Below are 22,549 nucleotides of genomic sequence, written 5' to 3'. Positions count from 1 at the left end.
CTGCCATATCCCCCATGGGGTCCCAATCCTGCTCCCAGAACCGCTGCTCTGGAGTAGATGGAGTCTGGGATCCGGCATGAGCGTGGAGGTGAGGAGTGAGAGGCTAAGTCCAGGACTAGGATGACTGGGGCATGGTCAGAGAGTGTCGTCCCTGGAACCACTCCTGACTCTCCACCTCTGCCAAGCGCCCAATCGCTGACATAGAAACGGTCCAGCCGCTCCAGAAGTCTGCCTCCCTTCCTCTTGTAACCCCAAGAGAAGTCCAGACTCCCTGTCCATCTGCGAAAGGAAGGCTCCCTCCAGCTGTCCCGACCTCCCACTATGAATAGGAAGGAGTCCCAATCTGCCTGCTCCGCCTGAGCTATACCGAGGAACTCTGGGCCCCGTCCCTGCTGATCCTCTAAGGTCTCAAGGTTATTGAAGTCCCCTCCTACAATCCAAGAATCCATCTCTGGCAGTAAGTCTGTCAAGGAGCTCCAAAAAGCGGCTCTCCGTCTGAGGTCGGTCGGGGCATAGATATTGAGGATGCCGATACGGGATCCCTCAATATTCAAGCCCACCCAAAGCGCTCGTCCTGGGATTAGGGTGCCAAAACCACACACATGCTGAACTAGAGAAGCGTTGATGGAGGTACAGACACCCCCGCTCCTCCCCTGCTCGCCAATTGAAGGTTCCCAGTAGGTGTGGGAGCGTCCTGTGAGAACCTTCCCACAATTACTGGTCTGAGAAGCCGAAAGCTTGTGTTCCTGCAATAGGAGCACATCTACCCTTCCCACCAAGGCTGGCTGGAGCTCCTGTCTGAGCACCATCTTCCTGGGGCCGCGGGTTCCTGATGAGTGGAACCCGTTGACGTTCCAAGAGATAATGCGTATACTCATGAAGAGGGGAGATGGGCCACAAACAGCTGTCTGCTTGCGGTCGACGTCGAGGTGGTCGGAGGATGTCCAGTGTGCAGACGAAGGCGCTTCTGTGAGGGTTTCGAAGGAGAGGCCGGATCATCGGACCCATCCTCTAAAACCTTCAACAGAGGGGAGAGGCCCTTCGTCCCATGGTGGTAAGCTCTCTCTAACCAGCTCGACGCCTCTGCCAGGGAAATACTGTAGAAGCCCGCTACCTCTGAGGTCCTCCACGGGCAGAGCCCTTCCGCGTAGACCCACTACAGAGGCGGCCGAATAATGACCAAAAGGCGGAATCGTTTGGCGCTGTGGCGCCATCTCAGACGAACGTCACCCTTCTTCCACTGCTGCTGAAGAAGCTCCGCTGCTCTGCTACCGATCCAGTCCTGCACCTGCTCCTGGGACTGATCTCGAATCGTCTCCCAAACATTTTCATTCGTCCATTGCTCATTCCCGTCAATGGTGATAGTGAAGGAATAGCTAGGACCATCGTGGGGGGCAAGGACGGACACCTTACCCTCCGCCCCCTTACAGAGGAAGAAGATGCTGATGTCTAGGCATGCAGGGAAGGAGCCAATACCCGCTGCATCCAGATAATCCCAAGGTCCTGCTTCGGTAAAACTCCAAAGGTAGAGCTCTAGGAGCAGCCCTTGGGTGTGGGGACGATGATGAGGAGTCTGAACCAGAGAGAGGGGTGCTGGCTGTCGAACAAGCTGGAGTGGTGCTGGCCTTTTGCGGGGAAGGGCCTCTCCCCTTCGCCGGGCCAGGAGGGATAGGCGGGGGGAGGTTTGTGCTGGCTTCGGGGCTGCAGGTGGCGCAGGCGGAGAGGGGGTTTCCCGCTGGATCATGCTCGAGGCAGGGAGGGGAGCGGAAACCACCGGTGCTGGGGGGGATCCTGGAGGGGGTGGAGGTCAGGGGACCGAGGAGGAGGGGGGAGGGGAGGGAGGGCGGGGTGAAGGATGAGGGGGAGGCTGGCTGATCTTCTCCTTCCCTTTCTCCTTTCCCTTATCGGGCTGCTGCTGATTGGTGACCACAGGGGGGGGCTCTTGCTGTAGATGGGAAGGCTTTTTTGGTCCTGCTTTGTTTCCTTTCCGTTTTCTTTTGACCTCAGTCCAGCCTTCCCCTTCGGGAGGGGGTGTCGATGCCTAGTGGGGGGGATCCTGAGTTGCCTGGATGGGGGCCTTCTGAGGTTCTGTCCTCGTGAAGCGAGGGCAGGAGCGCGCCTGGTGCCCGAAGCCGTGGCATCTCAGACACTGCTCTGGGTGACCAGTGACCATAATGCGTTGCGTCACCACACCTGTGTGTGTCTCGATCTCGAACTCCGAGGGGATACTCTACGGATCTAGGACTGCCACTTTGACACGTGGCACCCCTTGGGCTGCCGCCGTATCAACGTAGGTGTCCTGCATGGGCCAGCCAAAGTGCGCCCCCAGGTCCTTGATGATCGGGCGAAGCTCGGTTGCGAGGCCTGGAAAAATAAGGGTAACTGGATGGCGAGGAATGCGGAAGCGGGCATCGAAGTCCGCTACACTGAAACCCCTATACCATGGGACCATAAGGATGATCTTCCCACTCACAGAAGTAGGGGATCGCCTGACCATATCGCTCGCAGCCTGTGCTGAGGAGAGCTTGAGCCAGAAGATACCACGTCCCATGAGTGCAACCTCCTCAATGTGGCTGTCCTCAAGGTAGAGGGTGGACTGCAACCAGTCCTTGATGTCTGCTCGTGAAGGGGAGTAGCCAATGACTCTCCCATAAACGGGTGTCTGGGAGAAGTCCGTGGCGGCCTGCTTCACCAAGGAGACCTGATGCTCTGTCAGTGTTACGCGGTAGGCTGATGGAGGGGGGGGGTTCCATCTGGGCCACCGGTTCCGGGCTCTTGGCCGCCATACCGCACCTGCGAACGCTCCAAAGTTGGGTGAAAGAGAAGGAAACGGCAGAGACGAAGGAGGGGGGGAGTGGTACGGAGGTGGGGAGGAAAGAGGGAGGGATGGAGAGTTATGGGGAAGCGGGGGGGGAGAGGTGGTGAAGAGGGAGCGGGTGGCAGAGGGAAGGAAGGAGGAGAGAGGGGGAGGGGGCAGCGCAGCGCAGGGCGGGGGAGAGGAGGAGGGAAAGGGAGAGGGTGTGGCAGCGCCGCACGAGAGGGGGCGGGGAGGAGAGGCGAGGAAGGAGGGGGAGGGGGGGGCAGCGTTGCGCCGCAGCGGGGGGGGAGGAGGGGGCGGGGGGGGTGGTAGCGCAACGCGAGGGGGGGGAGGCGGGGAGGGAGCGGAGAGGGGAGGAGCGGAGCGGGGGGGGGACGGCGGGCGGAGAGGGAGGAGAGGGGGACAGAGGGGCGCGGCGGGAGGCGATGGCGAAGGAGGAGGGGGAGGGGAGGGGCCGCGCAGCGCGAGGGGAGGGTAGACAGGAGCGGGGGAGGGGGGGGCGTTCGCAGGAACCTTTTGCAGGTATAGTAGAAGCACCCTTAGATCTCATAGTAAACAGGATACCTGAAGATGAAGTGCTCCTTTGTCTCAACCTGCTGCATGTCACACAATGTGCATATGCGCCTCTCCCTGGGTAGTACACATCCGTGTGTGTGTGTGTGATTGAAGACATGCTTCGAGACTGGACTATTCAGCCTTCTGTGTCCACATCTTGTCCGCTGAAACTGTCTCATATTACAGTATCGGCATTGTATAAAGTTATATGGCCTTCAGCTTGGGATTGGGACGGAGCAAATCAGATTTGGCATATGCATCGACCTGCAAAGTGGTGGCAGAAGAGACTACGCTATATTTGGGATTCTAAAGTTCCTCTTCGGCAACATATTGTTTCCCATCTGGGCAGCTTATGGCACGCAGACATATTGCTCCTGTTGTTTGTCAGCAATGTCATGCTCCGCAAGATCTGTGCTTCATCTCTTCTGGCTTTGTCCACATACTCATGATTTTCTGGGTATCATTGGACAGTATCTGAGAGCTCGTTTTCCAAATGTTGCTTTTGGAAAATTCTTTTGGCCCTTTGGCATTCATCCACGGCGACTGGAGTTTGATTTGTTTTTTACTTGGGTTAGATACTGGGCGCTCTAGACTCTATGGATAGATCGCAATCATAGGGTCTTTGGTGATCCTCAATTATCCACTTTCTTTTTTTTCCGCAAATTTTTGCAGCAATCTCTCTTTGATTGTCTGCAAACTCACTACATAGATTCTGATGTATATCTTTCTTATACTGAGATTTTCTGTTGATGTATTGTCCAGCTTTCCCTTTTTGGGAATCTCTCTTGTAATATAAAGCAACGAAATTTTCACTTAGAAAAGAAAAAAAGTGTGTGTGTGTGTGTGTGTGTGTATAAGCTGGTATTAACAAACTACTAGCATTTTCCAGGGTGCCATAAATTTGCTAATGTCGATATACAAGAGGGAATTTCGGGCAATGGGTGGCTACCTCACTGAGGATGGGGAGGTACTCATATATGTTCAAGAACTGGATTGATTTAAATTTTACTGGAATTTGAATTGCAAGAGTCTGAGACAGTCCCTTGATGCATTACTCAAGAATAGGAGAGTTTGCAATAAGGGTTGGGCGTGTTGTTAAGATTCTTATGGAGATCTTGTTCCTTATGCTAAAGTGCTTACACAGAATCTTGAATGTCTATGCCCATCCTCTTCAGTATCTGCATCAAAGGATTTATTTTTTGTATTCAGTTTCTGCTTTATAACTCAGTCATAAAATCCACATTCAATCCTTGATGGATATGCTAGCAGATTTTTTTGGTGCTATAAAGATATATGGACGTTTTGATTATTTTTCAAAAAAAGCCTTTTTCTTTTACTGGCCTTTCTGAAATTGACAATCTGTATGTTACATGATTAGGTTGGCCGTCACTCTCATAGTTGTATATCTTTGGTTAATTGACTGTCATTGTGACATTCTATTGTTTCGATTGCTATTGCCTGGTTTCTTTGATTCTTTGGATCATTATTCAATGAATGAATTTCTTTAATAAACTTTCCATTCATGCTCAAGGCTAGTTTGATGGATCTGTATGGGTCGTTAGTTGTCTATATTTCTTTGCTTCTTATAGAATTCAACCTATCTTCATTTGACATATAAATATGCATATACATTTAGAAATACGTGTTCAGGAATTTTAATTTAGCTTGTAAGAGTCCGGATAAATTAAAAAACTTGCTATCAAATGTTGTTATCATGAATTTTACCGAGAAATGTCTTCTCAATTTAAATGTTCAAATAAGGTTGACTGCTCTTACGCAAGCTCGGGAAAACAAATAAAAAGAGGTTTGTACAAGGGGGGAGCACTGCCAGGTGCCTGCAGTTAAAAAATTTTATAAAGATGTGAAAATGACTCCTTTGAGAGTGTTGAATAAGTCAGCCACCAGAGTCTATTCAGTGAAATACTTTTTCTTTTACATAACACAAGAGCATCTGGACTTCAATGTGCCACTCTATGAGGCCAAGGGGGCTGCTTTTATAGGCTCCCCTTGGGCCCTAAAATACTGACCAGGCTGCTAGATGCTGACCGGCCAACCTCATCCTGTCCCGGCCATGCTGACTGCCACGCATGGACTTTTGGCAGTAGTTTCCTGAGCTATGAACTCCCTCTCTTCTCACTGACACCAATCTCTAGTAATCTTATCCTCGCACACCCTACAACATTCCTCACCAGCCTCCACCTTACCTCCAACAGCTACCCTGTCCCACCTCTTGCACAATTGCTTAGCACCGGTGACGTCAAACATGCAGCTTTGAAGGTACATAATGGCCAAGCCAAAATGAGGGACTATGTATTGAATACATTGCATACGGACTAAGTACCATGGGCCCGATCACGGCAAAGCTTTTGAATGAAGCGGTCTGCATCGGTTTCCCCCACAATTGGACCCTTAACACCATAACTCCCATTTAAGGCATTGGATTCCATGAGCTCAGAAAACTACAGGACTATTATGATTGGGCATGTCATGCTCAAGATCTATGCCTCAGTGCTCGATACAAGTTAGCTAGTATGTAGAGCTTGAGGGACTCAGAGCTAATGTGCAGGCAGGCTCTGTGCTGATCATGCAACGCTAGATCACGACTTCACACTCTGAGATGTCATTGAGGAGGCTAGAGCACATGATAGAGGGTTCATTACTTGCTTTATGGATTTCTGCAAGGCTTTTGACAAAGTGCTGAGAGCTTGCCTCATTAGGATCTGAGGTACAGTCAGGGGATAATTGGGCAGTCAGCTTTATGAGAGGGTCTACAGCAGGGTTCCAAGGTGGACAGAAGAGATCAGGAGGCATTATCGGGGTCAAACAGGATTGCCTGCCTCTACATTGATGAGCTTGAGATCTTCATTGGGACGACACTAGGGCTCAATGTTGCATAAAAGACCAACATCCATTCATCTACCAAGGGCAAATTTGGCATCGTGGATCTTAAAATGCAACGTGGATCCCCTTGGAATCAGGTCATTATGTGACATTACCCTTGAATAGCAGCCGTGAAGTGCCTATTGTGCTATCAGTTTTCAGTGCATACAAAAAAATGTGGCTAGACCAGGGCAACCGTTCCCCTTTCTTGTGCCAATGACAGACCTAGCATCGACCAAAGAGGACCGAGCCATAGCTAGTAAGAGATGAATAGCAACTGCTTGTGGGTTGATGATATATGCAAATGCGGCCACCATGATCACATGGATGGTGAGCCAGCTGTGGCACTCAGAAAATTCATCAAGATCACCCAACAAATGAGTTGGCCCACCAAGTGAACATTCTTCAGAGAACTTCAGTAGAGCTTCACAAAGAAATCGTTCCTCATACAATGCCTCTTGCTTTAGTAAGGTTGCATGAGTCCTCCTTTTGCTTATTACAAACACTGACCTTCTATAGGACAATGGCGAACCTCAAGTGGTATTATGAAGCTGTTAGACTGCTCATTACATAATGCAACACAACACTCCTAAAATTAGACCTACCTCATGTGAGGAGCGTGGTGTGGCTAGCCTTACCCAGTCTTTTAGAAGTAAGTTGGCCTGTGGACTCCAAAAGCATAGTGAGGGAGCAGATGTGGAGCCCTTATTCTTCATCCCCACCTCAAACCTTCCAAGCCTTTAGTGTAGCAGCAGACATGCTTCCCCGCAGTAGACCAGCAGGGTGCCTCGGCCTATATAGGGATCTAGTGAGGTTTCACCTCCTCTACATAGTCTAGTTTCTTTCCAGTTTTGTAGTTGAGAGTTTCAGCCCCTCCATACAGTTGTATTCAGCCCTTTGGGCATTCATACATTTTAGTTATATTGTCGCCCTATAATTCTCTCACTCACATCCATAGCATCACTTTGTGTATTGGGATCTCACTCTCTCTCTTGCTCAATACTAGCTGCAACTGCAAGATGATGCACGTGAGTGAGAGAATCAGAGGGAGAGAATGTAGTGGACCTCCGAAGAGGAAATAGATACAACTGAAAAATGAATGTCCAAAGAACTATACGAAGGGGCTGAAACCCTCACTGCAAAACTGGAAAGACTAGACTACCTAGAGGAGGTGAATCCTCACTAGATCCCTGTAGAGGCTAGGGCTACTTTGCTGGTCTCTGCTGGGGGAGGTCTTGCTGCTACTATTCGAAGGGCTGAAGTGCCCAACTGCTATTAGGTCATCCTGGCCGATCTGTTCAATGCCGACCGGTGTCCTTGGTCTGCTGGTCAGCGTTGACCATGTCGGTTGAAAAGCCAACGATGATTTTAAAAAAAGTCAGCGCATTGACTTTTTATTTAAAAAAGTCAACTCTGTGTTTTTGACTTGCGATGATGTGGCGTTGACTGTCTTGACTGTGTGCTGATTGCTGATTGCGCAAGGCTGCCTGCATGGCTGTACAGAGGTTTGTGATGCAGTTGACCTAGCTGCCTTTGTTGGCACCAGTTGGCATGGCCACGTGCTTGTGGATGCCCGTGATATCCCCTTTTGCTAGAACTTGAACTAATGTATGAAAGGGGCCTCCCATCGTGCTGACGGACTGTTTGTGGTCTACCTGGATGATAAATCTTGATCTGAATGCCTGGTTCATAAAGCCTGATCTGTAGGAACTGAATTCCCGAGTTTGGTGCTAACTTCTGGTAAGGATATTGTCTGTGGGTTAATGCTACAAGATGATGCTCAGTGTGGTTTTCCTTGGTGCATACAGGTGATAGGGATGGAGGAAGGTTGGGTTTGAGAATGGCATCCTGGTCTTGGTGTAACCCTGTTGCCTGTTGTAATATTGTATCATGCTATAATACTGTGTCTTGCTGGCGCCGATCTCAAACCCCTTGAATCAAAGGTCGAGGCGGAACATCCTTAATCCAATAGATGAACTTGGACTTATGGTTTGGGATTTTGACATCCAAGCCTTGGTGCTGATAGTCAGGTCGGACTTCGAACTAGTGCCACCATCGTGCTCCCAACATGACGTCCGATGCTTGAGTAGGTGCAACCCTGAGTGGCCGATACCCACCCTGCGATCTTCAGAGTGGCTGAAGCTCCTTGCATGTTACTTTCTATCCGCTGCCCTGGAAATGCACCATTCATGGTCATTGGTTTTGTTGGTATAAGAGGCAACTGATCCTTCTGAGCTGCTTTGGTGGAGATGATGTCCTTGAAAGTGCTCGGATAAGGACCTTCTGACCACCAACTTGTCAATTAAACCGAAACATATTGGGGAGGCTTCCCCTTGTCCTGAGCTTCAAGCTCCTATATGACTACTGAGGCTCTCCCTGTAATCTGCTAGTCATCAAGCTCCTCGATGACTAATTGGGTTTTTGAAACTGTTGCCAAACCACTTGACACGCCTCCTGTGGTTAGAAGCTTCTGGTAATGCGGGCAATTTTCCTTAATATGGCCCGGCACATGACAATAGAAGCATCAATTCTCTTTGGCATAGAGTGCTCGTGTTCCTTTATCCAAGTACTTGCCATAGCCATTGCTATCCTTCACCATCCAGCTCTTCTTCTATTGCCCATTCCCACCATCACTTGGTGTGGAATCCTGGGACTTCTCACTGTTGACGTGCTTGGATCCTCAGCATGGATGCTAGGATGCATCGCTCATTGTCCTTCGTAGGCATTACTGAAAAATAACTTTCAAATTGATTGAGCCACAAAGTCAACACTAAGGGTTCCTGTTTTCCATCGTACTGTGTGAAGTTGAGCTTCCCCGCCAAGAAGGAGGGCTTGGTCGGAGGTGGAAGTCTCTCCATTTCTCCCCCTGCAGGTCCAAGTAGAGAAATGAGAAGCTGCCAGGCCCGATCTTCCTTCTCTTCTCGAGCGGTACGTTCTCGGAGCTCCTTGGCCCCTTGAGCCTTGCAGTCCCAGAGTTCCTTGGCTTCTCGAGCCTCTCTATCGCGTTTGTCTTTTGCTTCCCAAGCTGCCCTTTCGACATCTCAAGCTTCCTGATCACGTTCTTCTTTGGCTTCACGAGCCTCCCTATCGCGTTCTTCTTTTGCCTCCCGAGCTAGCCTTTCATGCTCTCTGGCGGCTTGCTCACGATCTTCTCGCATCTCTTGAAGCTAGGTCATGCGGGTGAAGAGGGCCTCTGACTATTGTTGTTGCATCTGCATCATAACGTGCAACATGGTTGTCATGGCAGACATGGAAGTGTTTGTAGGGTTCTGTGGTGGGGGTGGTGGTAGCGAGGCAGTGAACCCTCCCCCCCTGTGTTGGACTGCTCACTTTTGCTCATGGTGTCCTTACCGGATCTTGTCTAGACCATAAAACAATAGAGCTGCCCCTAGACCGACTCTCCCTATCTCAGGAAAGAAAAGTGAAGCTCTAATACCAATGTAGCGGGAGATAGACTATTCTCACTCTCTCTCCTGCTCAATACTAACTGCAATGGCAAGATGATGCACTCAATACACAAAGTGATGCTGTGGATGTGAGTGAGAGAATCATAGGGAGAGAATGTAGTGGACCTCCGAAGAGGAAATAGATACAACTGAATGGCTGAGTACAACTGTATGAAGGGGCTAAAACCCTCACCGCAAAACTAGAAAGACTAGACTACCTAGAGGAGGTGAATCCTCACTAGATCTCTGTAGTGGTTGAATTGACCTTGTTGGTCTATTGCTGCGAGGAGGCCTTCTTGCTGCTATTCTAAGGGTTGAAGTGCTCAATCGTGGGATGAAGAATGAGGGCCAAAGGCTGCCCTTTTATAGGCTGTTAGGTAAGCTTGGCCGACTTGGTCAACACCTACCGTTGACCAAGGCGACTTTTTGTCAACACTAACAAAAAGTCAAGCATTGACTTTTGACCAAAAAATCAACGTTGTGTTTTTGACATGCGATGACGTGGCGTTGACTGTTTGTTGACTGTGTGCAGAGTGCTAATTGTGCAAGGTTGCTTGCATGGCTGTACGAATGCCTGCGTGGCAGTGGACTCGGTTGCCTGCGTTGGCACCAACTAGCATGGCCACGGACTTGTGGATGCTCGTGACACCCCCATCAAGCTTGATGCAGCATTCTAAGCGATCACATACCTTCACGGAGTCAAGGATTTGGTTCCTCGACCTCAAGGAGATAGCTTCTAGGCTACCAATCAGTACCTCCTCTATTTATTTTCCCGACTTCCCATCTTTACTTATTCTTCAAATGACCGACATAGGTGACCATTGCTTGTCCAATCCGCATTCATGAAATTAGCAACTGAGGGCGATCAGAGGTGTTGGTATACTTGTACATGTAGGTGGTTTGAGAGCCTGTAACTCCACATGCCCCTCCTTTTATGACAGCCTTGAGGCCCCCTCTGCTCCACTCACTTATCAGAAGGCTAACCAGGTTATTCAGGAGAATCTCATATAGCTACACACGTACAGGACATGGTTAGTTTCTAGCGAGCTTCCTCTAAAGCTCAGCTTCTATGAGGATTGATGCTTACAAATACCAGAGGAGGGCTTCATCGACCTGCCAAGCTACACACAAATTTATCTTCCCCGCTCTTTGAGGATTTTAATAAGGCAGTTCCGTGTCTCCTCACGTCAACTACATATTGAGACTAGACAGGCTTAGAGTATACCTAGGGAGGGCCGCACATGATCTTTATGTGATCTAGAGGAGGTTGAGTCGGAGGAGCACTTTGCTTTCAAATGCCGTGTGTACTATAAGATTCGAGGTCATAACCACTATCTTTTAAGAGATGGATTTGGACCCCTCTCCAGCCTCTTGGTTCACCTGGACTAGAGACGTTTGGCGACCTTCATTCATTGCCGTACGATATAGAGACCAGGGCACATAGAGGAGATTAGGTTGCTTAACAAGACTCCACCCAGAGTGTATGACCACTAAGTTTTTTCAATCGGATAGCACGAATCAACAGTCCCTAAGGAGATTGTGTAGCCGAGGCCTAGAGCAAGAGGCACGACAGACCTATTAGCGCGCTGTTACATAGATCAGGCTTGAGGATCTTCCCTCCATGTGCTCAAGACCAGGGGCATAGTTGACGGGTGTGATAGCGGCACTTCTCCAATGGTTAGCCACGGGCTTGATGCCACCTCAGAATGGACCACAATAAACCACACATATTGCCTGACATCAGCGCTCTATCATGGGCTTAATGCCACCTCAGAATGGACCACCACTAGAGTCTCTCTCAACCAACACCCTCTTATCCATTCTCAGCCGCCCAGTAGACTTAGTTCCTTAGATAGCATATAAAGGACGACCGCAGTTATACCATACCGCTGTTCCCATCCTATCCATGGGCTTAGATACTTTTTTACTAGTGTTTGTGTTTGTATTTGTCTTGGGTTCATATGCCCCGCTTAGAGGCTCCACCCATTGAGCTCATTGTATCTGGTTGTTCTAGTCTCACAGGCCCTTCGGTCTTTCGAACACATACACACACACACACATTTTTTTGTGAAAATTTAGATGCTTTATATTACAAGTTGGCTATCCCAAAAAGAGGGAGATGCCAAATTACATCAAAAGAAAATCTCACTATATGACAAACATACATCATGATCTCTATAATGAGTTTGCAGACAATTAAAGAGAGATTGCTGCAAAGAGCGCCTAAAAAAGGAGAAAGTGGAAAATGTAAGATCACCAAAGACTCTATGATTTCTATCCTTCTATAGAGTCCATAGTGCCTAGTAATGAACCCAAGTGAAAAACAAATCAAACTCCTATTTGGGTGGATGAATCCCAAAAAGCAAGAAGAACTTCCCACACACACACACACACGCACGCATACCCCCCCCCTAAGAACATATCCAATCTTACAAATTAAAATTCGTTCTAGAATAAGCAAGAGAACAAAGCAAAGGGCATTTGTAAGCAACTTTAGAGAAATTCATGAGTAAATAAGAAAAATAATAACAATAATAACTTAGTAAGCAAGGCTATGCTTATGTTCTCATCAGTACCCTGCCATCTGGGTTTTGAAAGATTTTGGAATTTCTTTCAAAGATCTAATAAACTTTCTTTCTTTCTTTCTCTCACATGCTTTGTTTTGAGAGAGTTAATGAAACCCAGCTAATTCCTATATTCTCTTGCTTCCTTATCTTGGAGCAGAGCAGCTACTTAGAGGAGATGTGCATCATCTACATGCAACACACGGCTTCCAAACTCTCCTCTTGCAAAATCTGTTCAAGTTTTTGCAGTGTTTTATCCTTTTTTGCAAATTCCTCAGCATATTTTTGCAGTTTTCTATGATTGGGACAGAAAGGAACAGCCTTACAATAGGTGAGATTCAGTTTTACAGGTGACACAGATCTCGAGGCAAATTTTCAAAACAGAAATCTGGAAAAAATTTCATGGGTGGGTCCATGCAGTTTGGGTGAAACCCAAATGTGACACTCGTGTGTGAGTTTCGTGGTTATTTCTGTTGATTTTTGGTGAAATTTTATACTTTGGCAGTATATTTGGGAGTGAGTTGCAGATTGGGCAGAGAAATTGCACAAATATGCATAGAAAGCGCAAAACTATTTCACATATGAAGGTTGTGTGCGGGTGCAGCCTTGTCATGTCTCAAGTTGTAGATATTGCATTGCTGTGCATAAAATCCAAACCAAGAGTATCCAAGGTTGAAATACATCAGGTAGAGTATGAAGAATTCATGGCATCAAAGGGACCATGCAAAATTCAAAAAAACCAAGGCTGTTGCTGAAAATGCCAAGTCAATCCAGCAAGGGATTGTGAGAAAATGCGGTTGTCTCTCCATTCCTTGAGAAAAAAGCTCCTTGTCGAAAGCGATGTGGAGGAGCCCTGCATGTGGAGCAATGTCTGTGCTTATGGTGGCTAGGTTTTGAGCTGGGTGAACTTGCCTCCGTACATTTGGGCCTCCAAATGTACCAAGTAGTGATACTAGTGATCATCTCCGAGCTTGTGTCTATTGATGCATGTCCATGTTTGTACTGAGTGACATGAACAATATCCAAGCAACAAGCTTGACTTAAATGAGATTGTACCTTGAAATCCCATGATGAATCCTGGCTTTCATTGAAGACTTGAGGTCGAATCAAAAGAGAGCCAAGCTACTGATTACTAAGTGAGAAACAAAGTGGAGCGGATAAATCTTCCCATGAGTCAATCCGTGCCCAAATGTTACTAGCTTGCCTGGATAATATCATCTTGTGTCCGCACCGATCTACCACTAGATTGCATTGAGAGGACAATAGTGCCATCTATCTTCCCTTGAAAACCAATTACCTGAAGGGGAATCAATATGCTAGAGAAGACCGCCATCCATCTCATGGTGTTTTGCCCTGCACCATCCCTTGTGATCCACTTTAGAGGGCCAACTGTCCACCAATCCACTCATGAGGAATTTGAGCGTTCAACTTCCACAAGTTCTTGGGGCAAAGCGAAACTATCTCCAGCCCCCAACACGTCTTTCAATCTAGTGACATGAAAGATCATGTTAACTTTTACGTGTGGAGACAATTCTGGTCTTTATGCAACTTCGTTAAGGGTCCATAGTACCTAGAGGATTAATTTTCTACCAACCCCATCTGTAACGTTTTTGAATCCTTTGGTATTCACAAATATACGAGCATTGAGGGAAAATTCTGTAGGGGAATGCTGTCTATCAACATAAAACCGTGCTCTATCTTGAGCACTCGTGATAGGTTCTCATGCAGACATTAGCATCTCTCGCATATGCAACAAGAAATCCATATCTGCATCCAGTGGAATACCCTTCAATCCAATTGTTAGAGGAGCTATACCTTTCAATCTAACCATCACAAGAGCTCTTGGTTGATATCCGTACATAAGCATGAACGGATTGTAACTAGTGGCCGTATGCTTAGAACTATTGGGATATGTTGTTTCCCAATCAGATGGCCTCTTGGAGACATATGCCCAAAGCATATCTTGCAAGACCGGATTCACCCCTTCTGTTTACCTATTAGACTCAAGATGATTAGCGGAACTCATACTCAAAGTGGCTCCCAATTTTCCAAATACTTCTATGCGAAGTGCCAAAAGAAATTCGGGTCTCTTCATTGATCATATCACAAGGCAACCCATATAACCTAAACAATTGTTCAACAAATTGATGAGGTAGCTCAGTAGCCTTCATGGTTGTCTTTGTAGGTAATAATCTTGCCATCTTTGTCAATCTATCCACCACTATCTAGATAGCATCGTTCCCTCGATGAGTTCGTGGTAATCCCCTAGTGAAGTCAATGGAAATACTCTCCCATTTACTTCCAAGGATATCTCGAGGATGCAACAACCCCCTAGCTTTCAAGCGTTCTGCCTTATTCACTTGACCTTGTTGGCATTTTTCCACATAATTAATAATAGTCATAGGTTCTCTGAATTCCCGGATGACTTGCGGTTGGAGCATCATGACTTCAAACAAGATATTCCTCTTAGCCTAGGTGTCATTAGGAGCGCACACCTTATTTTGGAATAGCAACTAATTCCGAATGTAGAATTGACCATTCACCACTGGAATAGATGATATAATCCTTTAGTCTTGGTCGATTTGTGTGGAGCTCCCTGTCTGGACTTGCTGCCTATACCGACCAAAATGACTGTCGGTCCTACATAGCTCTCTTAGGGAATCAAAAAGGTCAGCTTCAGTCTCGGTAAAACTCAAAGAGTTTACCTCACCAATGCAACTCAAAGCATCAGAAATCTTAATCAAGCTAGCCTTCCGATATCCAATCTGCATATCAAAATCTTCCATCAACTCAGCCCACCGTGCCTTCCTTCGCGTCAACTCAAGCCTATTACAAATGTATTTGATAGACTCATGGTCTGTCAATACAACGAACTTGGATCTATAATGATAATGTCTCCATGTTTTCAATGGGTGAATAATAGCATATAATACCTTTTCCTGACTAGGCCACTGAATGTGAGTAAATATTTTATAGCCTTTTTCTTTCAAAAGCTACAGGTTGGTTTTCCTAGAATAAGGTTGCGCCTACTGCAGAATTACTAGCGTTAGTCTCGACCAGGAATGGTAAGCTAGGATCAGTAAAGCCAACATAAACTTGAGAGTTGGAAAGCCGCATCAAGCTTGTTATTCCAGGAGATAGGTTTTTGGACTGAAGTTTAAGGTTCATCAAAGGAACGGTTAGCTTCGAATCATCCCTCACTGACTTCTTAAGGAAGACAACGAATCCTAGAAATACTTGAAGTTGCCTTATTGTTTGAGGAACATGCCAATCCAAAACCTTTCAAATCCTTATGCTCTCTCGCGAAATCTTATGTCCAGGATATAGTTAGCTTCAAATAATCTTGACTGACCTCTTAAGGAAGACAACAAATCCTAGAAATACTTGAAGTTGCCTTACTGTCTGAGGAACACGCCAATCCAAAACCTTTCGAATCCTCTCGTGATCGATTCTTATGCTCTCTCACGAAATCTTATGTCTAGGATATAGGAGTTCTATCGTTCATCATTTGCTGGAAAGTCGTCGGAGCATTGGTAAATCTAAAAGGGAGTACTAAGAAGTCATAATGGCCATATCTTTCAGAAGCCCATCTCTTACAGATGTCTTCCTCAGCTATGCTTATCGGGAGATAATCAATACAAAGGTCAGTTTTTGTAAAATAGGTAGCTCTCTGCAGCCTATCAATCATATTATCCATTGTAGGAAGGGGATATTGGTTCTTTATTGTAACCTCATTCAACTTTTTATAATTTACATACATCCTCCAACTTCCATTAATAGGCCTTCAGCTCTATGTGATCCTCCTTTGTGTCATTATCTTCACCAAAATCGATGTTGTCATGCTCTTCTCCTCAAGGCTCTTCAAGTAAAGGCATGGCTGCAGCTTCCTCATGTGTATGACTCGCATCAGCCATCAGTAGGAGAATAGAAGAGGAGTGTTGTGTTGGGGTAAAGGCACTGGCCACCCTTGTAACAGTATTAATCTAGTACTACTAAGTACACTAAGTACACATTGTACTTAGGTACTTAGTGGCCCTAGTCTTATCCATATATACTAGTGTGTGTACTTGGGGAGGTACCACTCATTCCTTTATCCCCACCCACTGGTGTGTGACTACTGTGAGTGTGTCTCTCTACTCCCTACTCGATCTCTCCCTCACTCTCTATCATGTTGAGATGAGAAGGGAGGAAAGAAAGAGAATTGAGTAGATGAACAGAGAGGAAGGACGGTATAGGCTGGTACAGCGCTGAACTAGAGTGCTGAGAGAGAGAGAAAGAGAGAAAGACAGGTGTATTAACGTCTTCAGGAGACCTCACGGGTCTATGAGACAAGATACAAGATCTATGTAACCCATACAAGCCACTGTGGGCTGAAGCAAAGGGCTCACTAAGGCCCTTGCTGAGTACTACGTGCTAAAAATGCCAAAAGCTAGTACAAAATATATAGTAGGAAAGAAAGGAGCAATCAACTGCTAAGAACAAGAGCTCCAAGTACATGTGGAGGCTCTATATAACCCGGCTCCCCGATGGTCCTATGATGTGATGCAAAGAGCTCACATATCTGTGTTTGTCGGGCAGTCTCCCACGGTGGCGGGGGGCACGCTCTCTTGGATCTTTGTATCCGATGGGCTACATCGAGAGTAATGCCTCCTCTCTGGCTGTCTCCTTTGAGGAGGGATGAGATAGGTCGAACCTCAATCGTGCGTGCTCTGGTCGTCCCACGTGTCATGTGTGGGCTCTGTGTCTCTCGTCCAGCCACCTCGTGGTGATAGGCCTCACTGCTGATCCATAGTGCTCTCATGTCCTTGAGCTCCTCCCCCTCGATCTCATCTGGTGCTGGCTCGGATGCGTAAAAATCAGTGACGCGTGTCTGTGCTCGATCTAGCTCGGTGTCTTGAGGCATCGACTGTAGCTGATCTCTGGCCTGCCACACAAGGGAATCTATGTGTCTCCGCTTCTCAATCAGGTAGAGCCCAATGCAAACCTGATCTTGGAAAAGTATCAGTCAAGTGAGTGGCCTGAGCCGAGCCCCTCCTGAAAGAGACAGTGGTATCGTCGCCCTCGGATCTCATAGTAGGCCGGACAAATACATATAAAATGCTCCTCTGTCTCGACCTCCCCCATCGTGCATAATCTGCAGGCCCGCTGCTCTCTAGGTATGCCGGCTGCTCTCCCAGCCTTAATCCGCAGTTGGTGGGACGAGACTCGTATCCGTGCAATAGCAATCTGCAAGGCGTGTGAGACTCTCCTATCCTCGAAGTACTGGGGCCTGATGATGAGATCATGCTCTGATATCCTCAGAAAGTGGTCATGATAGAACTGGGTCTTGGAGAGAGAGAGAGAGAGAGAGAGAGAGAGAGAGAGAGAGAGAGAGATTAATGTCCATGGGAAATCCTGTGCTTTCCGGTTGTGGAACCGGAGAAGTGCAGCCCGCACATTCTGCGTAGTGAATAGTTGACAAGTAGTGGGCCTGGGCATAGTGGACATATCTGGCGGTGTCTGCCTCGAGACATCATATAAGGAGCATGCATAAGTGTGCCACACGCCCGGATCGGTGATGGAGATGGGTGGCTTTCCCTCCGCGAGGAATCCCCACCCAGTGGTTGGGTCTCCTCCTCGGAATGATGTGATGATCTCATCCATCCTATGTGTAAGGAAGGATCGTCTCTTGTGGTGTGTCAGCCGCTGAAAGATCCTGTGTGCCTCGTGTGGCATCAACTGACCCAAGACTCGCTCCCGTGTGAGGTGGGCTCGCATTTCTCTGCACTCATCATCAAACCAGGGGTTTTGAGGCATCTTCCCATCTTGTACCTGTGAAGATTGGGTCGTAGGAAAGGATCTGGTGGCAGCATCCTGTATCACTGTGACTAGGGTAGCTGAGGCGTGCACAAGGTCTAGATCAGCCTCCAATAAGGCCGGAAGCTCTCTGGCTACGTGACACACATACACTGGATCCAGGGCACAGTTAAAGTGAATTTGGGTACGGGTAGCAGTAGGGACTCTCGCTGTGCTTGGTGTAGTAGCAAGAACATCGAAGGTCAAATATGAGTGGTCAGCACCAAGTGGGGGGGGGGGTATGGTGAGGTCATGTATCCGTGAGACAAAAGCCAGTGGGCCCAGTAAGTAGTCCACTGTGCTAGTCCCGCCTCCATGTGGGAAGCATGTGAATCCCTCAGATGATGGCCATCTCTGACGGCCATTGTATATGGCCGAGAGAGAGAGAGAGAGAGAGAGAGAGATAGAGAGAGAGAGAGATTAACGTCCACCAGAGGCCCTGCGGGCCTATGGGACAAGGTGACACCAAAGGGGAAAAACTCATACAGGCTACAAGGGGCTAAGTCAAAGGGCACGCTAAGACCCTTTGCTGAGTACTGTGCTCAAATAAAAAGAGATCAATGGCTCTAAGGCAAAATCGAGTACAAAAATATATCTCATATCATGTGCTATCTGCTATCTGGAGCAGGCTTGGAACTGGAACTGGAAACTCAATAACCGAAACCCAGCACTGTGGTGGCTTGTCTATGAGTGGCGAAAATGTCTTGAATTTGAGTCTGTTTGACTATCTCATGTTGTGGTGTTGGACGGGTACGTGGTCTCCTCGATCTCTGAACCTACTGGGCTATGTTCAGAGTGACCCCTCGTCTCGGTCAGTCTCCTCTGAGGAAACCTGTGATAGGGTGAACCTCAATCGAGTGTGCTTGGCCTCTACAATCCTCTCTCAGTGATCCAGACTGCCCACATAGCAGCTAGCTCCTCCTCCTCCACCCCACTATGTCCTGGAGTTGACTCGAATGCATAGAAATCTATGACATGCTGCTGTGTGTGGTCAACCTCTGCATCTTGTGGTGTGATCGCCTCCTGCTCTCTGGCTTGTCATAGCAGGGTCTCCCTGTGTCAGCACATCTCAAGCAGATACAGCCCAATGTAGACCTGGTCATGGAAGTGGATCAATTGTGATAGTGGGCTGAAGCCACTCCCATCCTGATAGAGGCAGTGGTATCACCCCCGGATCTCGTAGTAGGCTGGGCAGGTGCAAGAAAGTGTTCCTCGGTCTCAACCACTCTTAGTGTGCATAGCATGCAAGTTCACTGCTCTCTAGGTATACGTACTACCTCCCTGTCTCAATCCTTAGCTGATGGGATGAGACCCGCATCTACCCAATGGCGATCCTCAATGCATGTGAGACTCTTCTGTCCTCATCGAGATATAGGGGTCTGACGATGAATCCCTCCTCTGAGACATTCAGGAAATGATCACGGTAGAACTGTGTCTTGGTGGGGAGGTCTTGATCTCCCCCCCAAGCCCGTGACGTGTGGAGCTGGAGAAGATCTAATCGTATGATGCGGTTAATCTCATCTCGTGGGATCGACTCAGGGGGTGCGTCCAAACTATACTGAAAGGGGGGAGGAGCCTGTCCATCTGAATCCCTTGTCTGGAAACCATATGGAGAGAGAGAGAGAGAGAGAGAGAGAGAGAGAGAGAGAGAGAGAAAGAAAGTTTATTTAAGTCTTCGGAAAACGGATGGGTCTATGAGACTATGAAAATATTGGAACAAACGAGCTATGGTGGTGGAGCTACTAAACGAGCTTCCACACCAATGCAAAATGCAAAAAATGCAGAATGGTAGTATTAAGTACTAAGTACAACATACTCATGTCGGTGGTTGACTATATATCAATCTCATCATCATCATCATCATCAGGACATCAGGGTGGATGGGGCAATGGAGGCATGAAATCGGCGATAGAGTGCTGTCGGCCACTCATGGGTGCAGCCCTGGCACGTCTCCTGGTCATAGCTCTACGCCTAACAAGGGCTACAGTAACCCCTGTCTCTCGAGCTCCGACTCTAAACAGGGAGGGGATATCCCCAAGTGTAATCTACGTGTCAACTCTCTGTCTGAGCTGTCGGGTCACTGGCTTTGGATCCCGGTCATGTCGAGGCCTCGTCTCGTGGGGGTCCATGTGATCTGGTTGAAAAAACTCCATGATAAAGCTCTAATAGGGATCATCCAAGGAAGAAGTCTGCTCCTGTCTCCGTGCTCGAAGTATCCTCTCAAGGTGTCTGAGTACCTCATGAACGAAGCCTGCCAAACACCTCTGGTCTGGGTAGGAGAGGAATCAGGCCAAAACCTCATAGCTATCTCTGAAGAGGCAGTACAAACTGTTGGAATATGGAAGCAAGAACTAGAAACTAGAAAACTAGAAGTGAAAAAATAACAAGATTGAAAGACAAGAAGTACCTTGAGAAGAGTGTAGACAAGACACAAGCTAGATAGATAGATTGCAATGATGTGACCCATGAATATATGGGCCAAAGTACAAGACATAAAGCAAGAGTGCTTATGGGATAATTGTAGAGGTGCCACATGGCACACACTCAAGACACAAAGACTAGACTAGACTTAGACAAATGTAGACTAGGGAAATAGTACACTTAGTGTGCACTTATCTCCAACACCCTCCTTAAGTGGACACTAGGAGTAAGACAGAAAGACAAGACTAGAAGAGAGACATAAAGACTGATAGACTGAGAGACAAGATAGAAGACATGACAGACAAAGATCCTGAGACACCCCTCCTCAAGTGATATCCTCATATGGGTCCACAAGGGTCGGGACAAGATGGATCTAAAACAAAACACAGTCAGATTGATAGACAAATAGACAGACAGACAAGACTAGATAGACAGAAGACTGACTGTAGTCAAACAGAAAGACCAAGACACTAGAACCCTTTGACCTACATCATTGGTGGTCAAAGTGGTAGACAAGAAATAGAAGTAATCAGAAAGCCCACTTCTCATCATATGAGGAAGGAACAGCAGGATCAGCTGATGGAGATGTTGCAGCAACATGGGCTGAGGTAGATGCAGGGGCTGATGTAGAGGGTTTGGAGTAGCAATCCCTCTCCCGGTGATTATCACGGCCACAAATGGTGCATGGATGAGCCTTGAAACAGTCCTTCTCCATATGATTAGTTTTGCCACAATGGGTGCAAGGCTTTCTTACCTTAGAACTTCCTTTCTTTGCTAAAAATGCAGTGTCAGTTACCTTTCGTTGTTGAGTTCTTTCTTCCTCTTGGAGAGCATTGATGATACCTTCAAGAGAAGGATTATTGTGATACTTGAAGGTAGTGACAAGAGTAGCATAGGTGTCAGGTAAGCTTTTGAGAAGCACAGCAATAGCAATATCTTCGGAGATGGGAGACTTTACTGATGCAAGCTGAACCATAAGACTGCAAAGATAATTGACATGAGAGGCTATAGTAGCTCCTTCCTGCATATGTAGATCAAAGAATGAGATCATAAGTGCAATCTTAGAGTTTTTAGATCGGGGTCCAAAAAGGGTATCCAAAGTGATCCATGCTTAAGGGCAGACTGTATGTCGGAGATGTGATGAATGTAATTATCTCCAAGACCGAGCAAGATGATAGCATAGGCTTTGTCGTTCTTGGTAGTGACAGCTTGCTCAATGTCAGGATCTTCGGGAGCAGCACGGTGAACAATGTCCCAAAGACCTTCTTTCATAAGATGGCACTTAATTTTGATTTGCCAAGTATGAAAGTTGGACCCATTGAATTTGTCGATAGACATGAGAGAATGAGAGGAAGATGCCATGTGGGAAGGTCTTACCTCTTGCTAAGATGCAAGGGCAGTGTCTAGTCCCTTACAATATTGCAAAAATAAATGAAAGGAGAGATCCAAGAAGCCGGTTCTCTCACCACTTTGTCAAGGCCATAGCATGTGACAGCCCATCGAAGCAGGAGGAACCAGCAAAAAGAAAAGGAACTGCTCAGCAAACTGAAAGAGGCAATGCACAATACCTTAATCCGAGGCAGAGGCAGAGGCGCAAAAAGGAGCGCGGTCCAGGAGGTGCAGGCAGCGCGAGCTCCAAGGCAATGCCGTAGGGAAGACGTGGGCAGCTCTCAGGCGATCTCCGTGCAGTCACGAACAAATGGCGTAGATCTCCGTGAAGATGGCGCAGATCGCGAACAGCAGCTGGAGAGGTGTGGCCTGTGCAGGTACGGATTCCGTACAGTCGTACGGACTGTACGGACAGTCTTGACTGTACTTCGAAATGTTCGTTCGTTGATGCAGGTGCAGGAGCAACAACAGGAGCGGGAGCTACAGCAGCGCCAGATCTGACGCGCGCAGATCTGGCAGAGAGCAGAACTGCGCAGCAGATCTGGCAGCGCAATGGCGTGCAGATCTGGCCCGCAGTTTGGCAGAGAGATGGCAGGCAGATCTGCAGCGGCAGCAGGAACGGCAGCAGCATGGAGAAGACG

The 22,549-nt window shown here is 47.5% G+C and overlaps 1 protein-coding gene across 1 annotated transcript in view; it reads left to right on the top strand.

The window, feature by feature from the left end:
- LOC147899982 (5'-3' exoribonuclease 3-like) overlaps positions 1-22,549 on the top strand; it is a 126,976-nt gene that overhangs the window by 60,504 nt on the left and 43,923 nt on the right. The window contains exon 8 of the mRNA XM_087377255.1: positions 4,263-4,340. Within this exon, the coding sequence (XP_087233381.1) occupies positions 4,263-4,340 (78 nt within the window). The remainder of the gene's footprint in view (positions 1-4,262; positions 4,341-22,549) is intronic.

This window comes from Dipteris shenzhenensis, chromosome 7 (genome assembly GCF_047967505.1).
Source record: "Dipteris shenzhenensis isolate YYH24624 ecotype China chromosome 7, Dip_SZ_1.0, whole genome shotgun sequence".
Classification (NCBI taxonomy): Eukaryota; Viridiplantae; Streptophyta; class Polypodiopsida; order Gleicheniales; family Dipteridaceae; genus Dipteris; species Dipteris shenzhenensis.
The sequence above is the reverse complement of the archived record's forward strand: the minus strand, read 5'-3'. Positions and strand labels throughout refer to the sequence as shown.